Source organism: Apaloderma vittatum, unplaced genomic scaffold (genome assembly GCF_000703405.1).
Source record: "Apaloderma vittatum isolate BGI_N311 unplaced genomic scaffold, ASM70340v1 scaffold16719, whole genome shotgun sequence".
NCBI lineage: Eukaryota > Metazoa > Chordata > Aves > Trogoniformes > Trogonidae > Apaloderma > Apaloderma vittatum.
In genome coordinates this window covers 66,467-76,661 of record NW_009736051.1, presented here as the reverse complement: position 1 = coordinate 76,661, position 10,195 = coordinate 66,467, and the positions used below count along the sequence as shown (strand labels likewise).

At 52.1% G+C, this 10,195-nt stretch overlaps 1 protein-coding gene across 1 annotated transcript in view; it reads right to left on the bottom strand.

The window, feature by feature from the left end:
• Window positions 1-10,195, bottom strand: part of PRICKLE2 (prickle homolog 2 (Drosophila)) — a 30,356-nt gene that overhangs the window by 13,750 nt on the left and 6,411 nt on the right. The window contains exons 2-5 of the mRNA XM_009876836.1: window positions 4,412-4,525; window positions 2,540-2,677; window positions 2,076-2,279; window positions 155-341 (exon numbers count right to left, since the gene is read on the bottom strand). Of these exons, the coding sequence (XP_009875138.1) occupies window positions 155-341; window positions 2,076-2,279; window positions 2,540-2,677; window positions 4,412-4,525 (643 nt within the window). The remainder of the gene's footprint in view (window positions 1-154; window positions 342-2,075; window positions 2,280-2,539; window positions 2,678-4,411; window positions 4,526-10,195) is intronic.

Below are 10,195 nucleotides of genomic sequence, written 5' to 3'. Positions count from 1 at the left end.
GGTTGCGGCCGCCCCCAGCCACAGGCAGCCCTGTCCGCAGCCCCAAGTTATGTCAAAGACTTAATGCAACCCTTCGTGTTGCCAGAAATAACCTTCCAAGCAGAGTTCTGCCCTATCACCCTCCCGCCCCGGGGCCGAGGGCAGGGGCACGTACCGATGTGCTGGGCGCAGGTGTCGCAGTACTCGGCGTAGAGGGACTCGAAGCAGCTGCAGCAGTAGGGTCTGCCGTCCTTCATGATGTACCTCTGCCCCCCCAGCACCGTCTCGCATTCAAAGCAGCAGAAGTGCTTCATGTGCCAGTGCCGCCCTTCGGCCTCGGTGCATTCGTCGGCAAAAATGATCTGTGAGGGCGGGGAAAAACACAAGTGGGGAGCAGAGTCAGTCAGAGAAGGGACCTGGGCACCAACCTTTGCGTCTCCTGCCCATGCATGGCAGCTGTGCTTCAAATTTTACAGCCTCCAACTTCCAAATTTTACAGCTAACCCCTCTGTCCTGCATGGGAAACTCCCATGCTTTGGCTTGTGGCACACAGGCACCCATCACTTCTTAAGGAAATCTATTAAAATGCAAATACCTCAGGACCAGGTTAGCACATGGACCACAAAGCGTTAAGGCAGAGCTCGCAGTACCGTGCTCGTAAGCCCATCCATCAGCAGGAGGGGTCGATCAGGGTAATAAACACACTTATATACAACCTATCGATCTGCTGGACTTCTGCAGAACAGAGCAGCCACTTACTCAAACACATTTACCCGTTGCTGAAACAGGGACCTGAGTACAAAGGAGGAGTGAAAACACAAGAAGAAACGGCAGCTCTCCGGAGCGGAGAGAAGACAGAGCTACCTGGCTCCTCATCGTCACCTCTGCCTCAGCCCGTGTGCTTATAAAGGGGACAGCAGTGGGGAAACTGAGGCATGGAGCACTGTTACGAGTGGGTTGGTGAAACAGCCACCTGAAATGGTTCAAGCAGACGCTTTCTTGCTGTCTCTACTTCCCATCCCCAACCCACCTCCACTCCCACAGCCAAGCTGCAGGATCCTCATGCAGCTCTGTTCCCCGGCTCTCTGAGCTGGCACAGGTCACACCAAAAGCTTTTCCCCTGCAGCTCCCCTTACCCCTGAGTTACTCTTTCTCACAATTAGTGCCGGGTGTTTTGGAGAAGAAGTGCGTGTTAAAGAAGGAGCTGAATGAAAGACTTATACGAGAGTTTGCAAGGATAAAAAGTACATGAAAAAAATTACCCAGCCTAAGCCAAAGGAAATAGGGCCAGTTGAATGGTTAGGAGTTGTTTTTTTACTGGTAACATTACAAATTTAATTGGATACATACGTCAATGTTCTTTATATTTGAAGTGCATAGAGCTTTGGGTATTTGCTATTACACGCTTGCATAGATGGTATTTTACAGTACATACGGTTTTCCACACTATGGTTTTCATAACTTTAAAAGCCAGAACAATTTCCTTCACCGGCCTTTTAAACAGAGATTGACACTTGAGAAACGCTCAGAGGCGACTCTGTACAGTTTTCTGTATTTGTTTTGTATTCCATTTGTTCAGCTTCCTACAGCCTGTTAATCGACTCTCTTAAGGGCTATTTCAGTTCGATGTGTATTCAGATGCTGCCCTCTTGTAGGAAAAACAGCACGCAACCTACCACAGGAGTTCTGGGGCAACAGAGAAGGGAGAATCACCACATGCAGCTGGGCTAAAATCACACAGCGCAGAGGCTGTGCTGTTACTGCAAATGCTCATGGAAAGCCTCCCTGGCTCCCTGTGTGTAGACGAGGACCTAGCTCAGAACAGTCCTAGGCAGGATGCAACTAAAAATCCCCAAGATGCTCACCCAAAACCCTGGGAAAAGCTTGCTTGAACGCTTGGCAAAGCCAAACCATCGCAATTTCGTGCGCACTCCTCTGTGCAGAGCCTCATGCTAACGCACCCACCGCTCCCAGGAGACAGAGGGGAAATCCTCTCCAACTGGCAAGAAGAACCCTCCCATGCCAATCCCACAGACAGCATCCGTGGCAGGATATATCTTTTAAGTGGACAGAAGCCAGAGTGAGCCAGCTCTTACCTCGTCGCACGCAGCGCAGCGAGGCTTGAGGCACTCGGCGTGGTGCCTGCCGCAGTAGATCTTCCCATCCTGGTAGAAGTAGATCAGGTCGACCAGCAGCTCGTTGCAGACGCTGCAGATGAAGCAGGGAGGGTGCCAGCAAACGCCGTGCCCTGCTCGCGAGGCGAAGACGGCCATGTCCCCGCCGCTGATCTGGCCGCCGCACTGTCAGAAAAGCCGGTGTTTAATGGGGGGGGCCGACGAGCCTGCTGATACCCATCGCCCACCAGCTGCTTCCACAGCCGCAGCAGACAAAGGTGCTAATTCACAGCTCCCTTCCGGTATCTCTTAATCTCCTTCCATCCCCATTTTGTGGCTACGATATCAACATATTCCCCCCTGCGCGAGGCCAGGAGTTGGCATGACCTCAACTTCGGCAATTAAAAAGCTGCCCCACTCATGCCAGTCCATCAGGCGCTACCCACCTGCTCACAGATGGCTCCTGTCATGGTTACAGGGAACGGCCGGACATTGCCTCTTCCTAAATTTTCCCTCTTCCTCTGATTGCTGAAGAGTTTGAGCTCCCTCTTCTCCTCTTCATCCAACGAATTGCAATAGCGGACCTAAAAAACACAAGCGATGCTCGGTGTTAGGGATGTCCCTGGCTCACTGGCCAGCAAGCCACAGTCCCTTGGGCTCCACAAACCTCTGCACGGGGTTTACACAAACCAACTCCATCCCGGGCTTTGGGGCAGCTGGAGAAACACCGCTGTCAGGGCTTCAGCCAGCCCTGGGTTTGGACCCAACTCCAAGAGGGAGAGATGAGAAGAAAGGGCAGAAGGAAGGTTGCTCTTCAGGTGGTCGGTTTGTAGGAAAGTCTTAAAAGTTGGATCTCTGAATCCCACCCAGCCATCAAACCAACGGTCTTCCTGCTTTTTCCTTAGGGCAGAGGTCTTAGACCAGCTTCAAAACGTTTTACTTGCATTTCGAGAGTGCAGCCCATTTTCCCTGCGTGAATGGCAGAGCTCCAGCTATTTGGGAACTCCAACTATTCTTCCAGTGTACATATGCAAAATCTCTGCGTCAGAAGGCAATAGGGAAATAAGTAAAATAAAAGGATACAGACAATGGACGATGCAATAACCCCTGAAGCTTATAAAACTCTGAGGTTTTCCTGGCTATTTTTATCCTGCAGGCTTAGCTGTTGGTTGACTGTATCCCAGCAGAGAATACGACCGAAGAGCCGAGGTGGCCACGTGTAGCACCAGCGTCCAATCCAGCCTCCGTTACTTGGGCGAGTAGACTCGTGGAGCTGAGCAGGATTATTCACGTGAGCAACCAACACACCACGAATTTCCAAAGGAGCCAAACGGAGCACCAGGGGAAACCGGATGCAAAATCTGCCCATTTGCAGAAAATACACGCAGGCTCGTGCCTCCAGCTTGCAGCAGCATGGGCGGCAGCAGGAGCATTCCTGTGCATTTATTCCTGTGTTCTTCGGCTGTTGGAGGCTGTGGGTTTTCAGCGGCTGCCAGGGAGGGCAGACAGGCAGGTTGGGGCCCGAGGGTGCACGGGAAGAAGCCCCTGCCTGGTGCCCGGAGGTCCCTCAGCTCTGGCAGCGCCGTGCTGTGCCCGTGGCACCCAGCCATGTGCAGGCAAACTCGTTAAAATCTGACCTAGATCAAACAAGTTACCCGCATGTATTTCCCAGAGCGGCTTCTTCAGAAAGCAGCATAAAATTCACTTTTTCTGTTTACAAAGGGAAATTTTGCGGGCTACCAGCAGCCAATGTTCTCACTGGTGAGAACAGGACGTCAAAGACCTTCCTTACATCTTTCTTGCAAGGCATAAGAAGGTTTATTTGCTCTGACTGGTCTTGACTCAAACTCCGTCTTGCCTGGCTCTCCCAGCTCGCGAGGTTCAGCCCAAGCGAAACCCCTCCTCAGCACACACACTCCTACTCCCGTGGCGAGTCGGGAACAGCACTTGGAAAAAGTTTTTGCAACTTCGGATCTGGATCTAGCTGATCTCAACAGCATTTCAAACCACTTTTAACGTGGCTGTAGCCTCTGAGGGCTGAGAAAGTACTTTTATTTCAGAGAACCGAAGAAGGATGGTTTTAAAAATTTTAACTTTCAGAAACAAACAACTCCCTCCCCACCTCCAACACAACCCAATCAGGGAGCAACACAGCACTTAAATAACAACATGACCAAACTCCAATTAAATCCCCCCTGAAAAGCAGAAAAGGCTGAGGAAGGATCAGCCACACTTCCCCCAAGAACGACCTCAGGAGGTGGGTCGCCTCCCCACCCGCAGCCCTGACGGATGTCCGAGGAGGCTTTTCGGTTACTAACCTCATTGTCGTGCGGTGGCAGCTGGTGCAAAAGCTGCTTTATGCGAGATTTTTCTCCCGGGCTGTTGACGTAGGGGACTTTGTCCTCAGGCAGGCAGCTGTAGTACTGGTGCACCTACGAGGCAAGAGAGGGGACTGCAATGGGGGTCCCTGGACAAGCCCATGCCCCTGTGCCCGGCCAGCAGCCACCCCCCGAGCCAGCGGACGCCAGGTCTTCCCAACGATTTCAAGGGGGGAAAGGCAGCCAAGGTGCTTCTTTGGTTTTACTGCCTTTTCTCCACCAAGAAAGAGCAGCGGCAGCCCCGGCGAAGCAGCGGAGCTCGTTACCGTTTGCTCGGTCAGCCTCCATAGCCTTAGCATGTTTCGCCGGCTGCGGGGATGTGTCAGCACCTGCCTCGGCAGGGGAGGTTAAAAAGGCTGTGCCCCGGCAGCCTCCGTGTTGCCGGCTATCTCAGCCTCCACCTCCATCAAAAGCCTCCGGGCTTCTTACTGCAGCAATTTGTGGAAATCAACAGCAGATAAAAATCTGTTGGAAGGCTTGGTTCTTCTCTTTTGTCTCAGAGCATATAATTAAAATCAGCTATTAAAAAGGCAGGAGCCCGGTGGCAGCCCGGGGAGGAAGCACACCCTGAACCCCAGCGTCTCTCCTCCGACTGCCACACCTGGGACGTGGAACTCAAGGGCTGGGCCAGGCACCGGGACGGGACTCACTGGCTGAGGATCAGCTCTGAAACAGCCACGGTGATGTTGAACGGCTTGGGAAGAACCAGGAGGAGTGAAGGTAAGGGAAAACTCAGCTGGGATCGGGAGTCTTCGCAGCCCCAGACGCCTCTGGATGCTTGGGCAGGAGCAGGCGACTGGATGGCTCCCTTAAATCTGCACTTGGCTGGAAATGCAAACTGTTTTCCTGGTGCATGTAACTTTCTACCTTTGCTGGGGTGGGACTAACCTCCTGAGATGCCCCCTTGGCTCTCAGGCATTGCAGCAATTCATTTCAGAGCGGCTTCACCGCCTGCAGCCTTCACAAGGGCTTCTCCCAAACAACACACGCTTTGCAGCAGTTTCCGAGTAGTTTTTTTCCCCTCCTCGCTGTGTGTTTTGGACTTCAGCCTGGGAAGCACCACCTGGGCTGGCTTTCCCCAAAGAAGTTCTCTCTGCTCTCACAACCCCACAGCATCTGCAGGATGACGAGATATCGGGGGGTCCCTGGGAAGGATGGGGCAGCTCGCACAGGGACGGCTGGCAGGAGAGCTCACCCGCGGGCTCAAAGGCTGTTGGGGCTGGCTCACACAAAGAGCTACCTTCGACAGGAAGAAATTACGTTTTATTCCAGAATAAATATCCAAACCTGGCATTTTTCAGGAAGAATTACTCCGCATTCAGCTCACTGCCTGGTCTCATTCAGACCTACCTGTGAGCAGAGCTACTCCAGCGCTTGTAACCACTTTTCCTCACATTTTATGGCTCCCCTCCAAACCGACTCTAACATCTACCTTTCCCCATCATTGGGTTTTGAGGAAAGGGAGATTTTTTAGCAGATTTCTGCCTGTAACACTGTGGTGCTGACAACAAGAGAACTGCTCGGGTCACGGAGCTGAGGAACACGCTGAGCATATGGCAATGTGAAGCCCTAAAATTTGTTTTGCTAAGAAACAGCAGAAACAGACTCCTCAGCTATGGAAACTGTCAAAGAAAGAAAGACTGCTAAGTATTTTGTTATGTTAAAAAGAAAACAAACCACATAAATTAGAATACTTACTATGCATTTAGAGAGCATCCTTCATCCAGGGACACCAAAGCACACTAAAAATCACATCAGTTCTTAAGACATACTACATGAAGTAGCAAATATACGCACTGGAAAGGACTATTTGCAGCATAACGACGTTCAATCATAGAATCCTAGACTGGCCTAGGCTGGAAGGGACCTTAGAGATCATCTCATCCAACCTCCCTGTCATGGGCAGGGACGCCTCTCAACTAGATCAGGCTACTCAAGGCTCCGTCCAACCTGGCCTTGAACACCTCCAGGGAGGGGGCAGCCACAACATCTCTGGGCAATTTATTCCAAAGTCTTGCCACCCTCGTACTGAAGAATTTCTTCCTCAGATCCAATCTAAATCTATTCTCCTTCAACTTAAACCCATTTCCCCTTGTCCTATCAGTGGACATCCTTGTAAAAAGTCCCTCCCCAGCCTTCCTGTAGGTTCCCTTCAGGCATTGGAAGGCAGCTATTAGGTCCTCCCGAAGTCTTCTCTTTTCCAGGCTGAACACACCCAGCTCCCGCAGCCTGTCCTTGGAGCAGAGGTGCTCCAGCCCCTGGATCATCCTTGTGGCCTCCTCTGAACACACTCCAACCGATCCACGTAAATGAGATCTCTGAGTTCATGTAGCTAGTCCACAGCAGAGTTTGCCCCCGGAAATCTTCTGGTGATGCCCCAGCTGCCATACCTTTTACCAGGCGGCACCTTCCCAGCCGGTACATACGCCTGCTGACTCCTCTTGCCAAATTCCCCACGTGTGGACAGGCTGCTTGCTTTCCCCCACGCTCAGGTTGGTTAGGTTGTGTTTTTATTTCTTGCAACGAAGTTGTTTTTTTGCCCACTGAGTCCTTGAAGTTGGCAGAGACCAGAAATGACTTCGTTTCTTTGGGTTTTTTTGAAGAGCCGCCAAATCCCATCAGGCTGCTCCGCTCCCCAAAACAATGAGCTGCGAGACGCTCACCTTGGGCAAAAAGCAGGGATGCGAGTTCTTCCTTTGGCAGGCTGGGTGCTGCCTTCCTGAAGCCCGACGTGGTGGGACGTACGTGCCCAGCTCCGCTCCTGCTTCCGCTGGGAAGTTTTCCATTTAGTCTCAGCAGGTCGGCGGGAACTGGTTCCCATCACACCAGCAACATAGCTCAGTAGGGATGGGCAATTTAGTTTGAACAGCAAAATAAAATAAATATAACAGGCTCCAACCTGTGTTCTGCTGCCTGAAATAACCTGAAAGGGTTTGCTTTGGATCCACATCAGCTGAGGGGACCTTCTGCAGGACTGCTCATGGAAGGCATGGAGCAGAGGCAGTGGCTAGTCCTTCCTCAGTGCCCGTGGGACATCTTCTGGTGAGAAACCCCCTTCTTTATGGCTTGCTCGATGGCTTGCTCTGCTGTTGCCTTTTTACACCCACTATCCCTCCTGGGGACAAACCTGACCCAAGGGGATGCACAGATCCTTTCACTCCTACCCTGAGGTCCAGCCAGAGTGCAGAGGAAGAGCAGCAGGGCAGTCCTTGTCTGGGCTGATGTTAATCCAGGCTTATGCAAATATGGTATCTCGTCCATCACCCATACCCCATGGGATGTGCCCAGATCCCTGGATGGAGGAGTCATCCCCAGCAGGGACAGAATTCCAGGCTGCCAGTGTCCCCTGCCTCTGCGCTTGGCCGGCTGCCGACAGCACTTTTGACCCCGTGAGTGAGCAGCTACCAGTTGGGCTGGCACAGCCCAGGGGTGATGCTCAAGAATAAGGAAAAATAAAAGGGAAAGGGGATTTCTCAGATCAATCCGACTTTCCAGGCCTGCAGAAAACGTCAACTTGCTGGAAAAACGAAAACTGCTCAGTCGGCACTTTGCTTTTGTACAAAAGGTCACTGTTTCCCACTAGAATAACTCCTCCTCCATCCAGCTCTGATTCGGAGCACGCACAAGCCTTTGTAGCTGGTGAGCCTTGCAGGGCCACCGCGGCCAAAGGGCCTGATCCAGACCCCCCAAGCACCATCAGACAGCTCCTCGCTGTCCTTACAGGCTCTGCAACATGAGCTGCACCCAGATAAGGAAAACAGGGTGAGGCAATGACCCAGAATGGGTAACGTATCCCTTTTAAATCATGCGGTATCTTCAACTGTTTTATTATTAAATACTTCTGCTGTACAACGCAGCAGTCTCACATCCTGCTATTTCCCCTCCCGAGAGATCAGCTCCAGCCACGATTATCCTAACAAGCATCATTAACACACAGAGGCCACAGCGTGGGACTGGGCTAGATTTCACCCTCAGTCTCCCCACTTGCCGCAATTCACCCTGACCTCTGCTCGCGTGGGAATGAGAGAGACCCTGGAGGAACCCAGAAAACATCAGGCTCAATTAAAATAAGGCTTCAGACAACGTCACGAGGCCCCAGTGCCACGGGGACGGGCTGGCTGTGGGTGCTGGTGCCGTGGCACGCTGGCCAGCTGGGCAAGCCTTGTCCTGCCCCGGGGAGGTCTCCCAGGAGCTTGGACGGGCTCCGTGCCGCGAGAAACTAGCACAACAGATATCCATCTTCCCAGGGTGTTATTCTCACCTTCAAAAGGAAAAATGTCCAAACACCAAGGTTTGCTAACAAAAACTCACACACGCTTTGGAAATTAACAGCTGCTTTGAGCTAAAAGGGAAGGGCATGACGGGGAAGATAAAAATTAAAAAAAGAAAGAAACCAGGAGAAAGGAAAGAACGTAATGTAAAACAAGGGTAGGAAAATGCCTTTAAAGTAGAGCCAACTTTATTCAAAGGCACTGAGGAAAGTAATTACATTAGTTTACAAATGCCTTTGTGTTCTGCAACCTTCCTAGGTTTGGGGTGTGTTTCCAGTTTAACTTTGACAGTTTAAAAACCTACCATGTGCCTGCTAAACAGTGGCAGGACTGCAGCTTCTCCTGAAGTCCCACGGGGTGGCCAAAGACAAAAGCCATGCCAGCACCTTTGTGGGCAAAGTCTTACACCTTTTCTTATAAGAAAAAGTTTGCAAACCACCTGTGAACTCACATTATTGATGAAAGATCTCTTTGACGGATGAATTAAAGCTGGCGGAGAGGAAATACCATGTTTCTTACACCATGAACTGTTGCTGGGAAGGAGCGTTTGGTTGTACTCACCCTGAGTACAACACCCTGGCTGAAAACACCCACCAAACCGGGCTGTTTGGGATGACTGTACCACTGGGATGGACTACAAAGGAGCACGCGGTGTCCTGGCACGGCTCAGCTGATGGGCACCGACTTGCTCAGCCATAACAGCTCCGGCACATCCAGCCGGGCAATCCCGCTTGGCTTTCATGAAACCAAGCAAACTGCAAATCCAGCTACAAGGATTCTACAAAGAGCCCTGCGAGAGCAATACGTGGTGGCCTGTGTGCAGCTGAGTGCCTGAACACGGATGTCCCCAAAAAGGGGACCTTGGTGGGCCAGCCACCACTTGGCACAATAAACCACCACATGCAGTGGAGTCGGTTCAAACTTGAAGCATGCTGACATTCTCCGACATCATGCATGCCCCAGAGAGCACTGTTTTCCCTGGGACCATGCCAGGGGTCCCACAGCCCTGGCAGCCCACTCCATGCCACCCAGGGATGTGCATCAGTGCGGGGAGCTGCTTGTGCAACAATGTGCGGAGCAGGGGCTGCTGGTTTGTGTGTACGTGGACACTCACTCGTGGTCCTGTTCCCCGTCTCGCTGTGTGCGAGCTCCCACGAGCTTTGGCTGCAGCGGGAGGAAGGCGGCCGGCAGCTCCGACAAGCCCGTGCTGGCCCAGGCAAGTGGGGCTGCTCCTGCGGCTCGCCTGCTCCTCCCCAACACTGGCTTTTTAACAGCATGTCAGGCATTAAATGATCTTTTAGACCAAACACTTAAAAAGGACGGTAGGGATCTTGGGTATTTCACAGCATCACAGAATGCCAGGGGTTGGAAGGGACCTCGAAAGATCACCTGGTCCAGCCCCCCTGCCAGAGCAGGGTCACCCAGATACAGGGACACGTCCAGGTGGGGTTTG